Below are 27,655 nucleotides of genomic sequence, written 5' to 3'. Positions count from 1 at the left end.
GAAAGACAGTGACGGAAAGCTAAAAGAGTTTGATGATTTGGCAGATTTCCTCATTAGCGAACAGTTTGTCAGCGTGTGTTCGGCCGACATAACACTATTCCTCAGGAAAAGAGTACCAAGATGGTGAAGCTTAAAGAAAAGTACTTGAAGGCTCATAGGCTGTGTTTCATGGAGAGCCAGAGAGCAAAGTATACCTTAGTTTAACCAGACCACTGAGCTGATTACCAGCTCTCCTATAGGGCTGCAATGAAGACTAGTAGGGTATCCAGAAATCCAAGGATTACAGGATGGACAAGCAGAAGCAGACAAAAACGTGTAGAAAGGTGCTTTATGTGCCAAAAGCAGGACACTTAGCCAAAAACTGTATGCTTATTAAGATTAAAGCCGAGTTCACACGATCATTCGCAATGTTAGTTTTTCCTTGAATGTCATTCCGACTGACCGTGCGAACAGTGGAATGATGGAATGGAAGTCATAAAAACCGTGAATGTCATTCCGACTGACCCCGCGAACCGTGGAATGATGAAATGTACGTCATGAAAACCGTGAATGATGGATTTCAAAATATTTCAAATTTCATCATTCATGCACATCATTCTTGAATGTCAATCGTGTCAGCGTTCTCATGTTCTTCGTGGAGTGTACTTCAACGCCGAGATGCCAACGCTTTCTGAAAATACCGACAACAAGGCTTTGCTGCAGCATTTCATTGATATGTATAAAGATATGCCGGAACTCTGGGACATATAAAATAAAAACTACACGAGGAAAGATAAAAGAAATGCTGCATATGAGGAACTTTTAGAAATTTTAATACTCATGTGGGAGATTTACGTGCTGTGCTTAGATAACCCGATTTATGAACTTTTTCTTGGAATCATTTCAGGTATAAAAGACCCAAAGGAGATTATTAAAGCTGAGGCTGAGATGACTGAGATAGCAGTAGGGTCACACAACCAAAGTGAAGCGGCAAAGGCAAGGGATACAGGGATGAATTTGGAAAAGACTTCTACAAGAAAGCAGCATTTGTGACCACAGCCTAAGTCCAGTGAGAAAAACACAACATCAAAGCACTGGCAGTAGTTTCTAGCATTCGCCATATAGGAGCCAAGCAGCTGAAGGAAGCCCAGCACAAGGATCCCAGTTTAACCAAGTAATGGGTAAGAAACTAAACTAACGCTAACGCAGTATACAAGATCAAGGGTGAAGGTGCAGAAAACTAACGCTATTAATCCTTAGCAGTCTTTTGAGTGAAGAGCAAAGAAATTGGTTTGTTTGTAAATTGTTTTTTGACATACTTGAATTTCGTAGTGACTTGTGTATCCTTTCTTCAATACAGTACTGCCTTTCAAGATGCTGTACTGGTAACATTTCTTAATGATTAATTACTAATCAAAATAGAAATATTTCCCCTTGTATTTTCATAAAGATCTAACCAGACTCTTGCCCCTGCAACTAAATAATTTTAAAATGATGCTTCCAAAAGTTTTTTTTATTTATTCAGAAGAAGCTGAAACAGAAAACAACGTTTCTCTAGTTTGACATATACAGTACACGGCAGCTCTGTCAGCATCGGACTGAGTACTACAGAACTGACTGAACCACAGTGCCAAAACAAGCAACACTCATTGTTACTAGCCTGGCCTAAATTCGTATATTTCAATGATTATTACTGAGTACACTGTATCATGGGATAATTTAATTCACGGCTAGCTCCTATTAGTGCACCTGAACTTTGAATGGATAATTGGTGTTCGCTGCACCGGTTGTCACTTATGTTTTTACCTTGTGTCATCAACTGTGGATTTTATAGAATGTTTCCTTATAGATGGTGGGTTGTAGGGACCTTAAAGCGCTTGTATGAGTCGACCTTTCTGGGAAATTTCAATAATTTTTTACTGCTGTCCAACCGCTCTAGACCAATTAATTGATTTCTGCCGACATTTAACCATTTAAAATTGAGGAATGATCCTTCTCAGGCAACCTAATTTTCCCCTTTCTTGAGGTACCCTGACTACTTGTTTACAGTAATTTGGTGATTTCTGTATTAGTAACTACTGTGTTTATTTGTCTTAAGGAAATTAGTGATTGCTGCATTATAATTAGATGTTACCTTCTATAAATTTGTGTCCTTAGCTCTATTTCTCAAAGGTGAGGAATTTTTTTTTTTATACAGATCTCTTCTGGAGAAATGGTGGGAGGGCTGTCATGACTATGCTACTCTACATTCTAAAGACATTGTCATGTTCAAGACGGCGCACAACGTGGGGCTGATTGGGGTCCATTCAATATGCTTTCTAGGTTTTAGTGCATGCATGAATTCAGATGCTAGCCATCATTCTTTAAAGGTGGTTGATAAATTGTACCGTTTTTGTGAGTGTTTAGGTTATCCTAATTCCTAATAATGCATTTCGTCATTGGTTAGTTGGTTTATTTCTGTTGTTAGTTCATCTATATGTTCGGGTTATTGTGAATTTTTTTTTTTTTTTTTTTGGTGCAAATTGCATTCTAAAGTTCATGATGGATCTTAAGGCTTTAAAACAAAATCGTCAGTATAAGCAATCCGATGTTACTAGGATTTATGATCGTGTTAAAGTTAACGTCTCCAGTTATTCAGAAGAGGAGGTTAGGCCAACTCTAATGTGTATGAAAACTTCAGCACAAAATCAAAGAATTAAATGCGCAGTTATAGGTAAACTTAAATGAGGATAGAGAGGAAGAATTCCCAGCAGAGTATGATTGCTGTGGGGAGTATGATAAGAAAATTATTGCTTGTATGTTAAAGCTAGAAGCAGCAGTAAGTATTTTTGCCAGACTAGCAATTAAACCAGTCAGTCCCAATGAAGATGTGTATCACAGTCAGCTTGAACTGCCTCAAGTGCATTACCAGAATATGGGAATAGGGAAGGTGAGGATCTTACTACATTTTTACATAATTTCCAAAACATCATCAATAAATACTCTTCATCTAACTATAATTTATATTAAAAAAAAACCGCAGTGAACCTCTTGTATTGATTAAGTCTCCGGAGGTACAAAGTCAGAGTTATGAAAGTGTAAAGGATCTGATTCAGGAAGCTTTTGCTTCATCATTAACCCAGAAATGATTCAGCTATTAAAAAGCTGTTAAACTTCAGCCACCGTATGGGATGTTCCCTATGAATTTATTAGGAAAATGATAAAATTCACTGAAGGGTTTAAAACTTCGAATATTGACGTAGCTACAGTTTTGCAGTGCTTTTTTTTTGTTCAGTATGTATGACTTTGAAGAACCAGTTTATACATATCAATAACTGCAATAATCTGCCCCGTAATGAAATATATGAACATGTTTTTGATCTGGTGAACGCTATCAGTCCATAATGTTCAAAAGGAAGGTCAAAAAGCCAGATGCTGGCTTTATTTATGCATATGCTGCTATTGACTCTGATAAAGGGGAACAACCAAAAATTGGCAACTGTTCCTCATATTCTGATAAGTTTCAATCTATTTTTAATTGCAAAGTTTATCCTACATCTGAAGCAAAGAGAGGGAGGTTAGTTGAGCTTAAGGGATATCTCAAGTGTGGGTATTTGACCCATCAAGCTGATAACCATAAATTTAAGTTTAAAAAGAAGTGTTCAATCTGCTCTAAGCATCATTTCTGTTTTTTTTTTGTGAATCACCAGTCTTGATACTGATAAGCGTAAAGGAAAGTAAAAAACTGATTAAAGTTATAATTCCACTAAAGTGAAACAAGAACCTTCATTCCAAAATATAGTGGATTCTTGAACAGTAGCAGTTGATTCCGGCACTATAATGGTAGGAAGTTCTGTGTCCTTAAGTTTTGGTGAAGATTCCGTTGTTCAAACCGTTAGTGCAGACTACTATGGTCACAGGTGTATGAGGGACAGTGGTTACCAAACGAATTTCATTAATATTAGAGTAGAAGCAGGGTTGAATCTTCCTATTGTTCAGAAAACTTTTCCTGTGACAATTCAAGGTTTTTATGAAAGTTGGCATCATCGAACAAATATAATTGAGATTTCTCTTGGTAGTGAAGAACCTCCATTTATTATTATTAAGAAGATAACCCTATTCATGTGGAACAAGTCCAAAGGGACCACTGACTTGAAATTCAAGCTTCCAAAGAATGTGGTGTTCATTTGAAAGAAGAAACAGAAGGTAGTAGGCAACACAGAAAGAAGAGATCAGATATTAGCAAAGAAAAAATAAATTAAATAAATAAATAAATAAATAGATAAAAATGTAAGTGAATGATAAAATACAAGGCGAATTGGTTTAGGGTAGTAATGCACTGCATCCTTGCTTGAAGTTTTGAGGTTCCAATTGCACAATATCCTAAGGGAGACTTCCACGGTCCAACAGTGTGACGAATAAAGAACCGCTGGAACTGACAAGTTCAACCGAGAGGCACATTTACTGCATATTGATGCTGCTGCTCAGCAATTCTGGTCGCTCTCGGCAGGAAAAGAGGATCAGGGATCAGTTGTTGGGATAATGGGTTAATGTGGCTTTTCCTTTGCGGCATTCACTTCAGGGTGTGACCTCCCTGCCTACACGAGTTAGGGTAGAAAAAACTCTTTACTCTTGGCAGGAAACTCTTCTAGAACACTCCAAAATCAAACCAGCGGGTGGAATGGACCCTTTAGCCTTGGTAGGCAACCCTTCTAAGGGAAGGTTATTCTGAAAACAAACCTCGTTCTCCAACCTTGGACTGTCCCCTAGCCATTGTACCGCGGCCATCCATAGTCTTGGGTCTGTTACCTGGCTTGAGGGTACAGTCAGGTATTTTGTTCACTTTCCTGTTTTTTCGAAGTGTGTAGGACAGACTGATAAGAAAGCAAAAGTTGCTTGTGGAGTATCAGGAAAGAGCCTTCTTTACCCAATCTTTTCTTTCTAAGTTTTTTTTACATCTAAATCCATCCTGACTGCCTTCCCCCAGTTCTTGTGGCAAACCTGGAGTGTTTCTTATTTGAATTACAAGGCGTCCTGGTTCCACTTTGTCGACCAGTTGCTTCCGGCGATTTTTTTTAAGTGACATTTTCACATTTATTCATACTTTGAGTGAAATTACTGTAAATAATGTAAATACTGTTGTTGATTTTACTGCTTGTGATTCTGTTGATTTTTATTTTGTTGCTGTTGTTATGAGTTTATTCATTAGTCTTGCTTCTAATTCTATATTGTTCATTTTAATTCTTTTCAGACACTGAGCGAAACCCTGGGCCTGCTACTCATTACTGTAAGAAAAATTGAATAGTTTTTACTCAAATATTCAAGGCATAAGGTTAAATTTTTCGGTTATTTTTCGGAAGACTCGAGCCACCTCCCATACTATAATTTATATTTTTCTTGGGTAAAACATCAAAACAAAAAATTTCATCGCAATACATGACCTTCGCAAATGCTTAACAACAGAAAAATAATTAATCAAATTACGACTTATAAGGTAAGGCAATACCGGCCCCCCTCCATAGCTATAATACGGCAAAATTGTAACCAGTAAACACCCATTGGTTACGTCAGGTTGTTATTTTTCGGTTCTTTTAGTGCCCTATCATTTCCTAGCTATTTTTGTATGAAAAACCCAAAATGGGTTTTCATGCATAAATGGCTAGCTGGAACCTTCCGAAATGGCTGGCTGGAGTCTTCCGAAAAATTACCGGATTTTCATGAATTCCAGAGTTGTGCCCATAACTACAATTTGATGTTTTTATCTGAGACACTTGTAAGGTAACATGTCAAAGGCTGAGTTTTTTAATCTCAGCGTTTGATGGCCCTGACTTTTATTTATCATTGTAACATCCCACATGTTCAAGGCATTGCTGTATACAGTACAGTGACGTACATTAAGTATGGACGACCGATTTATCGTAAGAAAAACTGGAGTGTAGTTGCCATGACGTTCGTTGTTTTCAGCATGTTCTACAATCCAATCAGATTATGACTGTCTTTTGGAGAGGATTAATATGAATTAGTTATAGGATTCAAACGCTTCATTCGTTATTTGTGGAGACTGTAATGCAAAGCACAGCGAGCGGCTTAATTCAAATTCCACATATCAACATGGCTGGCCTGCTCTTGAGTTGTGTGTCCTCAAATTTTGCCCTGGTAATTAAGGATTTACCATATAGCTGAGAGAAATTACAATAATTCCTTAAAGAGGAAACTTGAAAAAATTACCCAGCCTCATCTGTGGTGGACCAAATTGGCATCACCTACCTTTTAGGTTAGGTTTGTCTTCCATTCCACCACTACTAAAGGCCTCCATAGACTATCATTCATGCTGTACACACAAGTGATTGTACAGTCATTAAAATTTGCCACACACTGGCATGAATATGAGCAGTCATCAGTCATCGACCGATATTCATAGGGGTGAGATAACTAAGTCTGCCTGTTTAGGGATAATCGTGGCATTGGCAACGATGAAGGAAAGACAAGAAAAGAGTTTGGATGAAGGATCATGGCAAAAGAAGTACATTCACACATGAAGCACTTCTAAAAGAGTTAGCTAATATGAGACTGAATAAGTTTGCGCAGTCAGTCCATACATAAACAAGCATCACTGTACAAGGGTGTGAGTGACAAATTGCCTGTTAGCTATCATTCAGTCATTTGCGCAACCTTTCAGTCATACCCACACACGATGGTTAAGACTGCTCAATCACCCATTTTGTGCAGGCATGAATGATAGTCTATGGAGGCCTTAACAGATGATGGTAGATTGGTTACTAGCCCTAAAGAAAAGGCTGAGTTGCTTCATCCAGCTTTTGAAGCCAGCAATCAGCTGAGGATGTCCCTCTCCCTAATACTTGTCATCCTGAACCTAGTCTCACAAAATCTGCATAGCTGGGGTGAAGATCCTGATGGGTTCATCCTTTTATTTGTTTTTTAAAGGTTTCTAGTGTGTTATCTCCCAAGATTAGTATATTCTATAGATTTTTAGAACGATGTAGCATTTTTGCAGATGAGTGCAAGCATAGTACTACAGTGCCTGTTCCAAAGAGTAACGTACCTGTAGACAGCAATAACTACAGGCCAATTTCTCTTCTCCCAGTGCTATCCTGAGTTGCAGCAAAGCTTATTTTTAAGCCCCTATATAAGTATGTGGAACCTAAATAATTGTTAGCTGATAGTCAATATGAATATAGGAAGCAGTTATGTTCTTTTAGATTTGACCTTCCATTTGCAAGATACCCTTGATAAGGGTTTTGAGTGTAGAGTAATTAAAATAGATTTTAGTACTGTTTTCGATTTAGTAAATCACGAGGCACTTATTTATGGACTTCAAACTCTTGGAGAGGGGGAATGTGCTTTAGAAGTACAGTACTCCAAGATTTTCTTACAGGTAGGCACCAGCGAATGGGTACCGTTCTTGATCCACTGTTATTTTTAGTTGATATGTTTGTTGGCCTGGAAAACATTATGCTGATGATGCAATACTTGTAGGTGTAGTATAGTCTCCACTTATGAGAAATGATGCTGCCCTTAGTCTCAGTCGTGATATGGAGTGGATTAGTGAATTTAGTTGATGGCGTACGAGGCTGAACTCCAGTAAAATGAAAACACTATCGACTAGCAGATCTCGTACAGATTTTCCACCCTATCCTCCCTTCAGGTGGATGGGACTCTGCTGAATGAGTCTGAAGCTTAAACTATTATTGGTGTAACTTTTGACTCCCATATTACCTTTAAGAAACATCTTATGATTGTCAGCAGATGCTGCACGAAAGTTACGTATTGTATGTATGGCCTCATATGTATAACAGTCATGACATCAATGTAACCAGTTTTAGGTCATTTGTCTTTACTTTACCAGAATACCGTTCTCCGGTGTGGATGTCTGCTCCTGCCAGAGATTTATCTCTTATATAGAGTGGTTTGTGGTGGTTGGTCTGTTTCCTACCATCAGCAGTTATGACTTGGACAATCAATTGATGGTCTCTTGTTTGTCAGTTGTTCATTGGATGCATTTGAAAAGAGGTCTTGTATGTTTTGCCGGATTATTACAGAGTACACTACATCATGGGATAATTTAATTCACGGCTGGCTACTATTTTTGTGCATCTAAACTCTGGGTAGATATAACTGGTATTCGCTACACTGGATGTCACTTTAGTTTTTACCTTCTGTCACCAACTATGGATTTTATAGAATGCTTCCTTGTAGAAGGTGGGTTGTAGGGACCCAAAGTGCTTGTCTGAGTCATCCTTTCTGGGGAATTTCGGTAAACCTTTACTGCTGCCCTCACTAGTGGATCCAGAAAAATTTCATGGGGGGGGGGAGCACCAATTTTCATATACATATACTGATGAGATCCGAGTAATTCTGGATAAGGACTGATTGAAAGAAGAGATGCACTGAGATGTAAACATTGGTAGCAACTTCAGTAATCAGCAGAAGCAGGTATTTCAGTTGCTAGGGAAATACCAACATATCCTAACCAGCAGTCCAGGTAGGACTTCAATGGGAGAACACAACAATGAATTGAAGACAGAGCAGCCAGTCACTGTATGGTACTAGGGAACTGATCCAGGGAAAAGTTGAAGAGTTGCTCAAGGTGGAAAGCATCAAAATGTCAGTGTCTGCATGTTGTCCACCACTAGTGAAGGTGGAGAAGTAGGGACCATACAAGTTCTGTGTGGATTACTGTCAACTTAATACCATAACCAAGCTTGACACTGAATGTATGGGAGATCCTGAGGCTACGATAGTAAAACTTCACAACAGAATTTTCACCAAGTGGACTTCAGCAAGGGATAGTGGCAGATCCCTGTGGAAGAGCATCAAAAGAGGAGACAGCATGCACAGTTTCATGTGGATATTACTAGTTTCAGAGGGTGCTATTTGGATTAATGAGATCAACAGTATTTTGAAAAAGGGTGACAAGGAAGATGCTGCCTGGAGGCAAGATCTCATTCAACTTTAAGGGAAGAATGCATCGAGGACTCAAAGACCTGTTTGAGAGTAAGAGAAACAGGACTATCCAACCATCCAAGTGTTACATCAGACACAGCAAAGTGGAATTCCTCAGGCACGAGGTCAGCTGTAATAGGATAGCTATGATGAACCAAAGTTGATGAAGACCCAAGTGTTACATCAGATACAGCAAAGTGGAATTCCTCAGGCACAAGGTCTGCTGCAATGGGATAGCCATGATGAAGCAAAGCTGATGAAGACCCAGGACACAGCATTATCAAGGGTCAAGACACACGTGAGATCTTTTCTAAGTTTAACAGGTTACTAAAGGAAGTTTATGAACAACTACACAAAACTTCTAGTGCCTGTGACTGATTTAGTGAAGAAGAGATGACCAAATGGGATGGAGTGGAAGGAACCTAAATAAAAGGCAAGCAGGCTTTAGGAAATGCATCAAACTATGAATGCAAGACTTCAATAGGATTTTCATCATTCAGATAGATGCAATGAATGAGGGGCTAAGAAGCATATTACTGCATGAGTTTGTGGATGGCATATTCCCAATTGCTTATTCATGTAAGAAACTCAATACGAATGATGATGACTACTGCACCATCAAAAAGGAGTGCCCATTACATAAAATTTGAAGCAAATAGATTCCATCTACATGTATACTTACAAGAGGTGGATTTTGTGATACAGGCAGAACAAAAGCCATTTGCATACATTCATTGTTCAAAAGTCCAAGTATCATGAGGTGGGCCATAGCATTCCAGAGCTACACGTTTCAAGTTTAGAGCATTCAAGGAAAGGTTATTGTGTGTAATTGGATAGTGATACTTGTTTATTACTGAACACAGAAATTACTGTATTTCTCTAAATTTGTACATATTTTACCCTTATTTTATTATGGGATTTAAACACTAATCGTTTTAAATTTGCTTCTTACAGTAACGACGCTTGTTTGTTTACACTTTAAAGTTCAACGATTCAGATTCCCTTTATGTTATGGTGCTTTGGGTATCTATAGTTTTTGCTCGATGTTGAGACCACCAAATTATGGTTTAGATGGTGTCCCGCAGATTTGTGGGTGACTAACATTATAAGGGATAAAGGAGGTTAAATATTATTTCCCTTGTCAGTTATCATATATAAATCTACAGTTGATGGTTATGCTTAATGACTAATGGTGAATTCGTCAGCATATAAAAAAAATGATACACTTAGTACCAAGGCATTCACTGTTACTCTCAATATCTCTGTACAGTACAATATTTGTGTGGTTTGGTACAATTTGTTTCGTTTACCTTTTCTATTCCTTCCAGTTTTACAGTCTTTTTGGGCAAGAAACAATAAACAAGCACATAAGTCAAGAAATTGTTTCTTTGCCTATTATTGATAGATCCATAAACCCTTCCCTAAAGTAGTTAGGAACATCCATAGCTAAATAATCAGTACACCAACGCAGAATAATCTAATCGAAGACAGCCACAAAAATTAATCCTGGTCTCTCAGTATCAAATTACGTCAAACTAAGGGTGAAGCGGGGTTATACAGTGGAAGTGGCCAAAGGCTTTATATCTGGAGTGATTAAAACACGGAGTAAATGTAAAAAACATTTAATTTATTAACACTTAACAACAACGTAGTTCAATTTGGCTGGTCAAACTTGTGGAAGAGATTTGTCAGTGGGTCTTTGTCCTTAAAACAACTCTCTTGAATTGAAATGTAAAATAAATTTCGTTGAACTGAGAACACTGTATTCTTTCTATCAGTATGGGATGAATGGGGACACGAGATTTGCCCATGCTTTCTCTCTCTCTCTCTCTCTGCCTACAATATGTACAATCGCCTCAAGCTCTCGAAAATTCTGGCATATACACATATTCATGCTCCAACATGGTAGACGTTCTGTAATTTTGATCAATTCGATGAGTCTGGAAATATCTTGAATAAACAGATAACGTCAAACCTCTAAGAAAATCTGTATTGACTTGCTCTTAAACATAAACAGAACATTCCAAAATTTCACTAGCATCTTAATGAGCAATTATTTCTCTAAAACTAGATGTATGAAATTAACATATATTAAATCAAGGTTCTCCAACATCACAGAAAAATGAACATTTCTTCTATTCTTGAAACTGCAACATAGAAATGATGCTAAGAAAACAATACAAAAAATAAAAATAATACACCATCTCATAAACTATAAATCAACACAATCCCCAGATGAGCCAATGACCTTAGCCAAGATGCAAGATGAGCTAATTCCATGTTAAGCCATCAGACTCCTGGTGAAGAAAACACTGCTGACCTTAAGAAAAGGTTTCACTGTGGCAGCAGCAATTCCTTCCACAGCAGAACCCATTGGTGAAGTCTACTTGAATACCCTCCTCTTTGTATAGTGAACCACCAAGCAGGTGGCAGCTGCAAGTATAGTGAGTTTAATCCCTGGCAGCATGGAAAATAGGTAGGGAGCAGTCAGCACATGTGACCATTACTACCAAAGCTACAGGGTGAAAAGTCTCTGTCAGGATAATGTAAAAATCTATGGCATTTGATGCCTGGAAAGCACTGATATTTGAACAGGACACAGCTACAGTAGTACATATCCAGTGCATAGTAAAACACGAATCTCAAAGCACAGGGAAAAGTAAACGTTAAAATTGTGTAATTACAGACGGCAACTGACATCAAAGATACTAAGGGGATAAAAGGAAATAAAAAAAGATTGCTGTAAAAATACTGTATACAGAATGACTATCCAAAAACAAATTGCCCTTTGAAGCTAAATCAAAATAATAAAACACACAATGGCAAAAATAAAGAAAATATGTAAAAGAACCACAAATACCTGTATGGAGAAGATACAAAAAATATATTTTTTACCTTTTGCTGTATCACGAAAAGTAAAATACCAAAATTAATTCTAAAAAAGGAAGAACCAACATAAAATGCTCTTTTCTGCATCATGAAATTCTATAATAAGTAAATACCCAGCTATTTCCAAAAATGAATCAAGGAAATAAATTACTGTAAGCACAGTCTTCATTCTGGCACAGGAAACCAAAAAGGAAAAAGAAGCTGACATGATTAAAGAAGACGTACACCACTAGAGAGAGAGTTAAACTAGCTGCTCTCAACGTGGTGCAGAAAGTCTTCTGTGCTGAAAGCTGAAACTGCAAAGAAAATAGCAATGTCCTCCCTTCTTTAGTGCTGTAATCAAAAAAAAAAAAAAGTGTTCAATTAAATGTCTACAGATGTTAGTGACGCCATCTAGGCAATGATATAGAAGAGGATATTTGTCCCTTGTCATTCATTACATGCAACAAGTGAAGATAATTTGTTACCTCATTCTTTAAAGGACTGAACTGTTTTAGTATATGTTGTTATGGTGCCCTCAGCAGTATTTAGAATGCACTTAGGTTACTGGTAGTGTTAAAAAACAAAGAAATCCACACGAAGATTGTTCAGGAACTTCTCCACTGAAAAAATCTGTTAAAGTGCAGTGATTGCTTGAAATTCTCAGACTTTGTGAGTTATGCAGGTTGCTTAGATTTTGGCTGATATCAATACTGTGCAGTGAACTTTTCATTGCAAGGATGTGATCAGATGTTGGATCTAAAAAACTTATTGACATTTAAAAGTAATCACGTTTGCTTTTGGAGGACCAAATTTTCTTCTCATCTGCGTCCAAAATGCAATAAAATACAACTAAGTAATCCATTTACTGTTCAAACTAATCATCTGCCAGAAGAAATTACAGCTGTCAAAGTTACATGAGCAGCCATTTCCACTGGAAATTCAAAAGGAAAGAAAAATTAATTGCTTAGTCTATTCGAAATCAATGTTTATAAAGAAGGACTAGCCCTGAAAGTGCTCCTTACAACCTACTTGCATGTGGCAGTGCTCCCACCTCTCAAAAGTTATGTACTGTATACAAAGAACCTAAACTGCTGGTAACTGTAATGTACCTCATAAATCATTACCCCAATAATACCAATGTGTAAGTTCCTCTCTTTTATGAATGCATTGATCCCAAGTGTTAGAAAAAAATTGTCTTGCACCAAAATTAACAGTTTTAGATTTTTTCTACTAATTAAAAAAGCAAATTTTTAGTGTTTTATTTTCTACTGGTAATTATTGTGTTGCTGTGTGGAAATAAAAATAATGTACTATATCTCTGTTTACTGATCATATAAATAAATCATTAATCTTTTTGTAACGTTTTCATTATCACGATAGTTATCATAAATTTTGTTGACAAATTAGTGCATGTATGGCAAGGTTAATTAATCAAAATCAGAATGACTATTTTGTACCAAATAGGGATGTATGCATGAATTCAGTTTTCTCTTCTAAAGAGGAAGTTACAATTTGGTTTGATTCTCTATTTCTGGTAAAACTAACAAAATTCTGAACGATTTTCAAATTCTCCCGTTAAAAATTTTGAAGTGTAGCATGTTTGTAAGAAAACTATCACTATTACATCTTGTGGAGAGTCAAGTGTCTTTGCGTAAGTCGATTACTGATATCAATTTTAACCTATTTTTATAACCTAGAATTCTGGGAGGTAAACAACTTTAAGACCAATTAAGAAATAATTTTTTGAGGATGTGGACTGTCCAGGGGGAGAGAGAAAAAAAAAAAACACAAACTTTGAGTTGCTACTTAACAAGGTTACGACCCAATATAGTTTTTGTTAATCTGTATTCATTGAGAAGAGGAAAGGATTATATTTTCAATATTTTATGTCCTGTGTCTTGTACTTGGGCACTGTTTTACAAAACATTGTACGTGGTTCCTCAGCATACGAATGATTCGTTATTCGTATTTTCATTATATGATGTAAAAGTTTCAAAGAATTTTGTTTCCCTGTATGAGCTAAAAATCTGATTTACAAGCTGTTTGGTGGAAAATGGTGTGCGGCCAGCTGGGACTGAGGGAGGAGAGACGGGATCCCCTCGAGGAAACCGATCGGTCGCAGTAGGCAAGGTTGATGGCAAAATTTTATTCACATTTTACACAGATAATCAAAGGAATCGATAGTGTGTGTACGTCTGAGTATGTGTCTGTGTGTGTGTACAGTATGTTAGAGAGAGGGAGTAATCAGCATCCAGCAGATGTGAAAAAATACCTCGCACACGTATGATTGTCGATGTGTTTTTTACACATGGATCTTGAATGCAGGAAAGAGATTAATTATGCCCCAACACACCAACTTACTGTTGGTAAACAGCAGAATTTAAAATCATAATCCAATAAACATGAGGATTTTGCAAACAAATAAGTAATAAGAATGCAAGTAAGAAAAGGAAAGAGAGATCAAATAACTTTTCACAACGAAATCGTTTAAACAAACAATCAAGCTGAACATCATGCCTGTGTGTTTCATGATGTGGGGATGAGTTACTTTTACAGTACTAAAATATCATAAAAAGCAAGTGTCACTCGATAGGTATTTTACCGTAACAAAAAGAAGTGATTTGGGCGAATTGAGTTTCGGTAAAAGAAACAGGCGAAATGTAGTGAATGAGAAAAATAATCCAAGCCTGGGAAGTGGACCCCTGTCTCCCACCCAATAACCCACCACTATTCCCTCACTCCCTTCTCTATTTTCTCACTCGGCGCAGTCCTGAACACTTGCTTAAGGCAAGACTCTTTCGATTTTTTACTGTTACTGTATTGCATTTAATTGTTTTTATATTGTATCATTATGTTAAATTTATTGTGAAATTCCCTTCTTTTATGTTTTTGATGTGAATTATTACTGCTTTTACATACATACAGTAATGATTTTACTGTCTCTTCTCCTCTCCTCAGCAGTATAAATGCTCCCTCCCTCCATCTCAAGTTTGCTGTGCGTCACTGCGGTGACAAATGATTTTCTCCATCTTTTATGTTGAATTTTATTGTGAAATGCTTTATCCTTTTATTTATTTTGTTGAATATGGTTATCATTAACTATAAATTGTGCTTTTGCTTAAAATAATTGCATTAAAGTGGGTACAAAGGGTGGATATGGGACAAATTCTTGAGTGTGGGGCAAATTAATTGAATTCCCATTATTCCTTATGAGAATATTCAGATCGATATATGAACATTTTGATATACAAATTGGAATTAGGAATGAATTAAATTTGTATACCAAGGAGCCACTGTACTTGAATTAATACATGGTGCTTTATTCTTACATACGGGTGAGACTTCTGATACTGCAATCGATATTATAAGGTTTCACAATACATTTTTTGAAAATGCACTGGTTGTCGAGTTCATCGCTTATAGAATAAACAATTTAAGGCAAACAACTTTCGATAAGAACATCATTTTTATCTCGTCTTAAAACTGGGCGCACTCACTCGATGTCTAGATATTTGAGGAGTACCCAACATAACTAAATACAGAACCTTATTTTATATAACTTTCTCAGTCGTATATAATAAATAACAACAAACAATAAGTCTCAGACTTTTCAATTATGGGAAATTTGTTAAAATCAATATTTTAAAATTGCTTGTGGATAAAGCTACTCATTAACAGTAATGCTTACTATGGTGAAACATGGCAACATATTTTTAGAATGATGACACAAGTAATCAATGGCTTCAAGGATGAAAAACGTCAATACCATTGTTCTTACTAAAGAGTAACACATATTCATTATAATCTTACATGGTGACACCCATTGGTGCTTTAATCTTGAAATGTCCTGGATTGCAACCAGAGTTTGAGTACTTACTACCAGATTCTGTAATATGAAAAAAAATTATAAATTTACAGCAATACACAACTAAATAAATGTAACATAATGAATAACATCCTCATAAGTCAAAAGATGAGCAAAAATCTGATACGTAATTTTAAAGAGTCGTCTTTAACTGATACATACTACTTAACAACTTCAGTCCTATTTTGATGTTAAGCTGTCTGCAAATATGCAGAACAAAATGCTCTGTTTAGCAAGCTGCATTAATTATTACATCTTTGTAATGTTAATAAGTGGAGAAAGCAGAGAATCTTTCATATATTCTAAACTAAAACATACAAAATATAGATAAGAATTAATAAAATCATTTTAGCTTATTATACAAACTAGCTTTACATACAGATTTCAACAGTTCTAGATATTTTGGTAAATACTACAGAAGCTTGTTTTCCATATGCTCACTTTATTGCAGCTGATCGATTGATAAACTTGTAAACAAGGGATGCTTGAGTAGGAAAATCGTAACGTACGAGATGAGCTGGTGTGAGGAAGGCCCTAGGGTGAGCCATATTCCCATGATGGCAGCGGGGAACATGAAATTCTAAATCAAACCCTACATATTTCTGATTTACTTTTAAATTTATGAAATATATTTTCCATTCACAAACAATCTGATTTCAGCATAATAAATTTTCACATAAAGGACTACTTTGTTGCACCAAATGAACACTTCCCAGCAGAGTAATAATGAATACACCAGCTCAAACACCAAAAATCAAGCAAATATTACTGATAATAAAACACTGCATCCTTTGTCAGTGAAAAATAAAGATTTTTGACATTTCTAAGATACTGTTGAATAATTCATGTTAATGAAAAAGAAAAGAAGATATTGATGAATAAATTCACATTAATGAAATATAAAAAAGAAATAAATTTACTTAAATATAAATCAAGAAATAAGGTGAAAGATAGTAGTAAAATTACTCAAGTTTGAATTACAAAAAAAAAGAGTGGCAGATGAGGCAAAGGCTACCTCTAGCAGGAAACCTCAATGCTCATTGTTAATTGCCCTACTAGATCAAACAATTAATCAGTGCCTGGTTTGTACTCCCTTATGCTAAAATGAAACGTATGGACATCAGTTTTATCAGTCATTCATATGCTTTGTGTCAATTAACCCTTTAACGACGAAGCCCTATTTACAAAATGTTCCAGATGTCAGCATGCTCGTGAGTTAGCTACTAAGTGGAAAAAGTTTTTTCAAAAAATCACAGCACGCTTAGTTTTTAAGATTAAGAGTTCATTTGGCTTATTTTTTTGTCATTGCCTAAGTTTAGTATGCAACCATCAGAAATGAAAAAATATCATTATATATATAAATATTGAATATATGAGCAGCTTAAAAAACCTTGTGTATATAACTGTATACAAATCACTGTAAGCAAAACGGTTGAAGCTTAATGAGTTAATTTTCTTAGTTGTATTGTACACTAAAATTGCGATTTTTGGTATATAAATAAATTTTAAAACGATCAAAGCAACACAGAGAAAATATTATCACAAAAATGACGCATGAATTCGTAACGCGCAGACGTAAAAAAACGTTTTTTTCAAAAAATTCACCATAAATCGAAATATGGTGCTAGAGACTTCCTGTTTGTTGAAAAATGAAGCTAATTGATTTGAATATTACAGACTGTAAGTGTTTTAGCTACACTGTAAAGTTTCGACCATTTCGGTCGAAAGTTAAAGTTGACCGAAAGTCGAATTTTTCTATTTATCGTGGCTTTTATATGGAAATATTTCAAAACCGATAAAAGGTAAAACCATGAGTTACTTTTTTGTTGATTGTACATGAAATTGCACATTTTCATATATAAAACTTTATGTAACGACTAATATAAAGCGGGTGCAAATATTGGTAACAACGAGACGAAAGAATTGAGATGTTCGCTCGAGTTATCACGCTTCAGACGAAGGGAAAATTATTTTTTCAGTGCACCACCATAAATTGAAATATTGTGCTAGAGATTTCCAATTTATTGCAAATGAAGCTAAACGATTGAATATTAATAGAATGTAAGAGTTTTAGGCCATAATTGCGTTTTTTTACCATTTCCGGTCGCGTTAAAGTTGACCACAAAGGTTGAAATTTGCGTTATCGACGCATATAGGCTTCAAACTGATGTTACAACCATGAGTTATTTCAGTTGTATTCTACATGAAATGCGCACATTTCATATATGTTTATGTAACGACTAATGTAAAACGATAACATTACGCATACAACATGACTAAAGAATTTCTGAGATGTTCGTCGAAAGCTATCATACAGCGCAGACTTAAGGAAAAAATTTTTTTTTTCAGAAATTCACCATAAATCGAAATATTGTGCTAGAGACTTCCAGTTTGTTGAAAAATGAAGGTACATGATTGAATATTACTAGAATGTAAGAGTTTTAGCTTATAATTGCGTTATTTGACCATTTCGGTCGAGTTAAAGTTGACCGAAGCTTGAAATTTTGGCAGTTATCGTGATTTATATGAAAATATTTCAAAACTGATAAAAGCTACAACCATGAGTTATTTTCTGTTGTATTCTACATGAAATTGCGCACATTTCCATATATAAAACTTTATGTAACGACTAATATAAAACAGTGCAAACATTACGACAACGTGACGAAAATTTCTGGCGCGGACGTAAGGAAAAAGTTTTTTTCAGAAATTCACCATAAATCGAAATATTGTGCTAGAGACTTCCAATTGGTTGCAAAATGAAGGTAAATGATTGAATATTACTAGATCGTTTTTCGACCATTTCGGTCGAGTCAAAGTTGACCGAAGGTTGAAATTTTTTGTAGTCGACGTACGGTACGTCCACTCGGCACCCAACAGACAATTTTAGTCGACGTATGATACGTCCAATAGGCATTTAAGGGTTAAGCTTGAGTCTTCTATATGCCAAATGAATCAGTCTATAGCTTGCACTACTATTATCTAAACATTTTAGCCAGGAATACATTCTATATAGTTATCATCTACTCTCCATCTGCAGATTGGTTTATATGTGCATAAAAAACATTTCTTTTAAAAACAGATCATACCTTCAATACTGATGCCCCATTTTCCAATAGTAAAGTAGAAACTTGAAAATGGAGAAACCGGAGATTTAGCAATGATCACCTAGAAAAGAAATGTACAATTATAAAAAATATCCCACTGTACTGCATTACGTGTTCATATCAAACAAACCATAGCTTACATCTTGGTGTGAGGATTTTGATTCACTATATAGTAAGAAATAGCCCATCAGCAGGTTTTACTATTTTCATGAACAGCTTTTGTTTAAATGAAATTCTCTTGTTCTGTAAAATCCTCTTAAGGTTGTTGTCACTTTTTTTGTAACTTTTGATAATTACTGTAGTCTTACCTCTGTTTCTTCATACTTTTAGTCTGGTGTTTATCATCATCCTGTAAAGATATTTTTCTTCTTAACATGATATATTAAGAAAAGTTCCTCGGTAGTGCTACCCATATCCTGCTGTGTATAAGCATTTAGTATATCTGTATCTTGTTACAGATACGGGACAGTAAGGTAGTTAATTTTGGTTTAACATCCTGTTGTTCCAACACAAATACAAACCTTTGTTCTTTATGTAGGATTAGCTTGCAGATGTGACAGGTAGGGGGAAGCCCCACCTGTCAAGTCTGCACTCTGCTTTACTTTCAGTTGCCGTCATACGCAAATGTCTTCCTTTGACTCACTGTACCGACTTTGTGGTTTCTGCTTACTATTAAAGCTGTGGTTTAACTTTAGCATACCTTGCCTTTTCTCTCTGTTTGTGATTGTTGTGGTGTCTTCATTTGAGATGGAATAAACCCATGACTCATATTAGCCCTCCTCCTCAACACCAAGGAAGCCTTTGGGTTTATGGCACTGTCTTAGTAAGGACAGGCCTTGCAAGAGATTCTTTTCATCCACTTAAACAGACCCTCATCCCCTGTGTACATTTTTCAGAAAACATTTCTGCAACAGTGACAGCCTATGTTCAGAACAACAGGTGAAGTTTGTGGTTCAGAAGGCTAAGAAGTTTTCCTGTTTCATCAGAAGGCAATACTCTGCCAGTGACACCTAGGGATGTTTTTGGCCCATTCCTTCCATCCACCTATTGTTTTGACTCCTAAGGGAGACCCACCTATTGTTTTGACTCCTAAGGGAGACTTTTCCCCTTCGCCGACTCTCACTTATCATTCAGTGGAAAACCTGAGAGGGGGAGCGGATGACAACTCTAGCATCTCCTTGGAGGTCTTGTTCCACACTGACGGAGAGTTCCACTGGCAAACACTCTTTCTCAGGGCACGAAAGATTCTCACACTGACCTAACTTGTGTTTCAGGCACAGAGGAAGCTTGCATCTGTAACTGCTTCAATAGTGACTGACTACTTCAACAGCCACTATCTCTTCTGGCTCTCATACCACCCCTTAGTACACCATCACCCCACATGCGCCTTTGGTGATATGTTTAGAGAGGCTGGGGATGGTACTCCTTTGTTCTCTGTCATCTGCCTTGACCTCAGCTGCCCTGAAGAAGTTGAAGAAGCGCAAGAGGAAGTCATTATCATCATCATCCTCATCTTCGTTGGGTGCTTCCCCTTCCTTCTCTTCTCTTTCTAATTCTAGTAAGCGGAAGAGGCGGAAGACTGCTGTGTCTCCTCGTGGGAGTCTCATAAGACTCCCAGCTGTTTGTCCTCATCTGCAGAGAGAACCAAAGGGGGTCTCACTAGTGGTACTGCAAGTACCACTGTATATGTTGCCTTGCACAAGGATGCAGCCACTACCCATGGGTCCCCTGGTCCTAGGGGTAGTGGTACCAGTTTGGTTAGCAAGACTGACCAGTCTGGCAAGGGTTTACAAAGCGCTGGTGCATGACCCTCTGCCAACATGGCCCAGTGAGAGAAGGTAAGGAGGGAGTAAGCAGGTGATCTCTCACCTCCCCGTCCACTCTGCAACAAGTTTGCGTGAAAGGGACTACTCAGCCCGTGAGGCTGTCAAAACCTTGGGCTGGCAACCACCTACAGCCCCGCTCTCCTGAGAAGGTCTCATCTCCTCCAGGTTGAGCAGGGGTGTTAGGAACTGTTCACCTGTCCTTTCCACATCTTCAGGCATTACCAAGAGAAGGGGTTGGATTGAGCTGTGGACCAGACAGGTCATATGACCGAGTGGCGTAACTATCTCCAGGGAGCTATGTGGGGTTTCCCTCCCCTGCAGAGGGAGTAGCTCAGATCTGGGATTTGGACAGACCTGAGGTCCAGTATCCCATGACTCAGATATTCTTGAGTTACAGAGGCACTTTCAGGTCACCACTGATTCATCAGCATAATGACCTTGGGGAAGGGACTGCGGCCGCTCCCACAGACAAACTCTCAGCCAACATAGCTGAATGGGGCCCAAAAAAGATTCCAAGACCTTGATCAGCCTGCCATGGTCCAAACTTGCAAGCTGGGTTTTGGACCAGATGAATTCTCTTGTCTCTAAGCAAGAAAATTCACTTCACTTCAGACAGTCTCATAAGATACCTCCTCTGCCTCTAATTTGTCAGAGCAAATATTACTATCCTGCCATGGGTGCCATACCGACCAAACAGGATAACCCAAACCTAACTCATTGTCCAGTGCCACGCTCGATCACCTCCATGCTGTGAGTGTCTCTCTCTAAGATGGAGGCAATGGTGTTAGTGTTATTTTATTGTAATTTTCAGCCTGAAAAATGTGGCTGGTTCCTGAAACATTGCACTAGTGAAGCTATGCTAACATAAAATGGATGTCTGCATTGAAATCTTTTTACTATTATATATATATATATATATATATATATATATATATATATATATATATATATATATATATATATATATATATATATATATATATATATATATATATATATATATATATATATATATATATATATATATATATATATATATATATATATATATATACATACATACATACACATACACATACACATAATGTCCTGTTCAAGATACATCTTTTGTACAGTACTTTATTCAACAGAACAGCAAGTTAGTACCTTATCAACACCCAGAAAGGCATTTGCCTATTACAGATGTTGAACTGTTGTGCAGCTGTCATTTATATTTTAAATCATTCATACCTCTTTATTTTCTAGTCCCATTTGTACGCACTGATACTATTTTTGCAACCTAATACCATATCAGCATCTGAAAAGGCACTAGCCTAGCATACTTGTTTGTTTAAACAAATACTGTACTTGTAATATGTATACAATACATTGCTTAAAATGTGCCACAGTGGTGTATAGGCACCTATCACTTTAGTGCTTTTCTCTTTCTCTGTCTGTTTTTAAGAGGGGGACCTCATTAAGCTTCACTGCCAAACCCAAGTTTGGCAGCTAGTTACAGAATGCCCCTCTTAGACACATGCTTACATTACCTGTCACTTCCCGAGCATGTACACGGCTGACTACCTGCAATTATGTTAATATGCACCAGTACTGTTAGATGGTAGTGACTAGGATTCACTAAGAACATGAGGTATAGCATTTTTGTTTGTTTTCTTTAGATATAACAAAGTAAAATATTCTAATCTAATACAGTGTATTCAGTAACATCACCTGTAAAAGATTCATTCTAACAATTTACCGACCTAAAATGGAAGCTTTTTGTAACTGTATTTGGACATAAACTTCAGTAATAGGATTGTGGTCATTGTAAGGTAAAGCCCTACAAAAAAGGTGTTTATTAAAAGGAGGTACCATTATTAACACAAAAATACAATAAATATTGTGTATATACTTCTCTTTGTACTCCTGAAGCATACTGCAAAATGAATCTTGTATTCACAAAGAATGACCACTTGCATCCCAGTGCAGGAACCAGGTGATAACTGGATGCTGGTATCTTACCTGAAAAGAACTAATGAGTTAAAAGTGATAAGGTATACTTACTTTGAAGAACATACATTCTCTTAATTGTACTTTTAACTTTAAATATTTAAAAAAATAAAGGTGTAACACTTATCAGACATGGTTTACAGAGCAGTACTGAACAGGTGTTGGGACAAACAAAACAAAAAAATTTAAGCTAACAAATAAACATATTTAGACATTAACGAAGATGCAATTGGGTAAATGAAGCCTTCTGTCCTACATCCATGATAACTTTCAAATCTCAACAACACTTACAATGATTAATGCTACAAGTGAATCTAGAGAGAATTCTTAATACCAATAATTCAAATGTTTGCTTAAAATAAAACTCAAAAACATAGTATGTACTGGAGATAATAAAAAATAGCTCAAAATGCTACATCAAAAACCATCGAGTGTTAAAATACACAGTTAAAGAACAACATCCACAATGGGTTTGAGGAACCCAAGGTAATTCAGTACAACTGGGTCATCATTTACATGTGGTAAGTGTGATATTTTGTACCTTATGTCCCAAATTTTTACCCCTTTTTTAATGTCTCTGGATATTTAACATTACAAACAAATGCTTAGTAACATTGTTCTTCTGCTGCGTTGAATCTTCCTACAATTACGTTAATGATGAGTCCACACTTCTCTCCCTTCCACCATGGCATGACTTGATCTTTATAGTGAGACTTGTTTAACTACAGCTGTCAAACAGAGGGCATAAAGGGCCAATACCCTTTGCAACTTTGTCTTTTTAGCAACAATATGAAACTTAATCCATGATGTAAACTAACTGCTTTCCTTCTAAATTTATGAGTCTATGCACACCTCATCACGGCATCTGAGACTACCATGAGGCTGCCCATTATAATACTGGCTACTTCCAGATGTTTCATGTGCTCCTGATCTTAAGGTCATATGCGGGATTCCTTTGTGATCACAGGCTGCAACACTGTTACTGGCGTACCAAGCCTCCCCCCAGTGTCCCTACCTACCTGGGCCCTCCAAATCATCCCTTGTCGTCTCCCATAATACCATGACCACTTCATGTCCTGGAGTTGCCAATGGCACACACAGGCAGTCCCCGGTTATCGGCAGGGGTTCTGTTCTGACGGCGTGACGATAAGCGAAAATCAGCGATTTTCTGTTATTGGCGCCTGTTAGGTATGTATCGGTGTCAATACGAGATTATCTGCGCCGATAAGTGGAAATTGGTGCATATCAGCGGCAAAAATTGCCAATTTTCGTCGCTAGACAAGTGCTGAAAAACCAGATCGCTGATAACCGAGGACTAAACAACAATGCTGAAAGGCTACCGTAGCAAAATACTTCACTAAATTGAAAGAAAACTAATGTTCTAAAACCAAGCTGCTTTGTCAACACCATATGTGGACTCTACAAGCGGCAGAAACAAACTGAGCTTTTGGCTGTGTTGTTCCTCTCTCTTACCCCGAAAGTGGATGGGGTCTTGTCACCTACACAAACAAAAGAGCTGTGCATGTACAGTAAACCTCCTGTATTCGCGTTCTCAAGATTCGCGGATTTCTCTGTGGAATGTATCTACCCATTATTCGCGGAAAATTCGCCCATTCGTGGTATTTATCACTGAGAAATATTCACTGATTACTGTATTTTCATATAATTTTCGTGTCTAAATGCACTTTTTGTGATAAAACTATTAAAATACTCAGGTATAAGCATTTTTAGAGGGTTTTTCTTGTGTTTATCAAAATAGGCAGTTCTAAGTGTTTTCAGAGGGGTTTTAAGTGTTGGGGGGGGTTATGCATCCCCCACGAATATGAGAGGTTTACTGTAAATGATGGGATACTGAATATGGAAGATCTTAAAGTATAATGTCAGGTATGTAGGGACGGGAAGAAGGAATGATGGGGCAAACATACCAGTGATTGCTTGGATATGTGAATACAGTTGCAGATATGGACAATAAGAGGTTTATGAATAAGCACAGTCTAAGGGTGGGGAAAATCAAAGAAAAGGAATGGACACATGCTGAATTGATTGAGTGAACGAAAGAAGCAAATGTATGATACCTTATGGATTAAGAGGCATGTGGTAAGTAGGGGATAATGATGATTCTGGTGGACCAAAATTGCTCGAGTTCAGAATTATTTTGAGAGGCGATACACCCATTTATCAAACACTTGTCATTTCCTTCTACCAGTCATGAAAGAGGTAGAAAATCAGTGTGAGTAGGAATTAGAGTGAGCTGAGAGCCGAGTGAGTGAATAAACACTCCAATTGTACCTGTGAGAATGTTTTGGTTGTATATTGGCCAATCTGTGCTGTATACATTATCTTTTTAATATTTTTAAATTTCATTATACAGTAATCCCTTGATTATCTAGATCTCCCATATCAGGAACCTGACATTATCTGACACACCCGGACCAGGGACTAAGCCTATTTTAACCTCTTTTCTCAAAGTTTTCTCTCTCTACCACAAAGTGGCTTCTTTTCAGTAGGTACTGTTGTTTGAATGCTAAGAAAGGGTCCCTCCTAAGAAATGGCGTCAAAACACCCATCAAGCCATCTATTCTTTGAAAGTTTTGGCGACTGGCTTCCCTTTCTATCGTCAAGTTTTGAAGAGCTACTGCTCTCATGTTGACTGAAACACTTTTTTTTTTTTTTTTTTTTTAGAAAAGTAATATCAGTAAAGTGAAAGATGATTTTGTTGCTAATCTCTGAAAAACCAAGATGGAAATCATTACAAACTGATTTATTAGCTTAATTCTTTCATTTACAATCTTTTATTTATATACTTGTGCAATTATTTTATGCTATATTACTCTGGTGCCTAAAAGAGTTGCTGTATCTCCAAATTTTCACTTCACATAGAAATTACTGTACATTTTTAACATTCTAAGAGAAACATAACCAAAGAAGAAAGGTACCCTCTGGGTGACATGACTACAGGTTCACATTTCTCACTACCCTTGAATTAAACTTACTGATGCCCTTTACAGGGCAGGCCAGTGTTTACAGTGGATTCAGTTTTGCTTATAATTCCTCCCTCAGCCGTGTCAGTTAAATTGATTGTTTCTATTAGCTGCCAAAGTTGAGAAATAGATATTACCTCATTATAAAGGCATGTTGGTATAAAATATTAATCGTGATGCCTACAGTAAGTTAATATAATACAGAGTAAATTAGCAAACAAAGCAAAAATATACAATTACCTTGCTGCAACGAACTTTCTTCCATTTTCTGCTGAGGCATTTTGTCATATCTATCATTTAAGCTTATTTCAGTGGCTACTTGGTTTGTCAAAATCACCTGCAATACAAGTAGTTAGAAAATTACAAAAATACAAATCATCGATACAAACAATTCTTGTAAATTTAATGTCATTCTTTCAACAGTCCAATATAAAAAGGCTTACCAAATATTTAACGTAAAAAACTGCAAAACTGGTTCATTTCCAAAATTTTCATATTGTATTTACCATTACAGTCCTAAATAGTTTATCTATCTATTATACCTAAAAACTGGGAAATTTTTTTAACCATCTTTATACTTCCATTTGTCAAAAGTCACCTTCATTTGATGAAAACAACATGCAGTTGTAAAGTAGATTATTACATAAGAATAATATCATTACCTTTAGACAAAAACACTCTGATTACTTCTACCTACTGCTTTTAATCAATTCCCTGCAGTTGCAATATATTTAACATTTTACAAAATTCAGTTTTCTCTTAAATTTTTCAAACCATTTCCTTTGAACGCCAGGACAAAAGCACTATGGTTACTTCTATATAATGTTTTAATCAGTTCCCTGCAGTCGCAATATATTTAACATTTTACAAAAACTCTGTTTTCTCTTAAAATTTTTGAACCATTTCCTTTGATCACCAAAGATAAGACTATAGGCAGTCGCCAGTTATCGGCGATCGGGTTTTACAGCGCTTGTCTAGCGATGAAAAGCAGTGATTTTCGGCGTCGATTTCCACTTAAGGGTGCTGATAATTGGGTATTGGCACCGATACATATCTAACAGAGGCGCTGATCTCTGGTTATCGGTGCCGAAAATCAGCGATTTTTGCTTATCGTCACACTGTCGGAATGGAACCTCTGCTGATAACCGGGGACTGCCTGTATTCCAGTGTACTATCATTACCATTGTTAAAATGCATGCCAAACAAGTTTTCCATAATGGACTGAATCAAGGATGGTCACTGATGTTGTAGACCATGGTGAATGATTTTAGCAGATGATATTGTTCTGTGTAGTTCCAAAACATTGGAAGTGGAGATGAAATTAAGGAAGTTGAGAAGGACCATGGAGGACAAACAATAAATCAGCAGAAAGACAGAGTGGAAAATTAGAAAATTAGTTAATATGCAGGGAGAGAGACTGAAGAAGTGCATGAAATTTCATATTGGACATGTACATAAAAAAAGGATGGTATTCTAAATAATGGTATTATTTCATCAAGAATTATGAAATAACTCAATAAAGATATCTTGTATCCTGTTCAACAAACTACACTGGAAAAAAGACACTGGTACTAATACTCACACAAATATTAAGGCCTTGAGCTAATCTCTTTAAAGTCAGCATCCAAGTTGCTTGAAGACTTCCTCTCATAAAATAAACAGATGCTTTAAGCAGCAGCATTTTCCTGGTCTAGTGATGCAATGGAATCAATAACTACAAGCAATACATTTCTATTGCACAGTCTTCCAGTGAACTCTAATTATGGGTAATAAATATCAGGAAAATAGCTGCAAAGATATTTGATTTGATGTGACATTCTCTGATATTAAAGGTCATATGTGCCCATATCATCTGCTAAGATATTCATATATGCATATAAATGCTTATACATATATTTATGCAGTCCCTTCTCATTTGCAGGGACAGACCACAATCACTGTGAATGGGAAGCCTGCACAAGTGCAACAATCTTCTAAAAATGCTTATAACTGCCTATTTTAATAGTTCAAACACCAAATATACCATAAACTATCATCCTACACCAAATATACTTTAAACTATCATCCTAAAACACTTTAATATCATTTCAAAGT

The 27,655-nt window shown here is 36.6% G+C and overlaps 1 protein-coding gene across 1 annotated transcript; it reads right to left on the bottom strand.

The window, feature by feature from the left end:
* Window positions 1-10,528: 10,528 nt before the first annotated feature.
* LOC136835253 (DNA repair protein RAD51 homolog 2-like) lies at window positions 10,529-27,317 on the bottom strand. The gene is made up of 5 exons (XM_067098532.1): window positions 27,144-27,317; window positions 25,802-25,898; window positions 22,483-22,592; window positions 18,748-18,826; window positions 10,529-15,679 (listed from the first exon to the last, which is right to left on the bottom strand). Exons 1-5 carry the CDS (start codon window positions 27,240-27,242, stop codon window positions 15,600-15,602), a joined length of 465 nt encoding a protein of 154 aa, XP_066954633.1. The 5' UTR covers window positions 27,243-27,317; the 3' UTR covers window positions 10,529-15,599.
* Between the last annotated feature and the right edge of the window lie 338 nt (window positions 27,318-27,655).

Source organism: Macrobrachium rosenbergii, chromosome 55 (assembly GCF_040412425.1).
Source record: "Macrobrachium rosenbergii isolate ZJJX-2024 chromosome 55, ASM4041242v1, whole genome shotgun sequence".
Taxonomy (NCBI): Eukaryota; Metazoa; Arthropoda; class Malacostraca; order Decapoda; family Palaemonidae; genus Macrobrachium; species Macrobrachium rosenbergii.
This window is presented reverse-complemented; position numbering and strand designations above follow the sequence as displayed.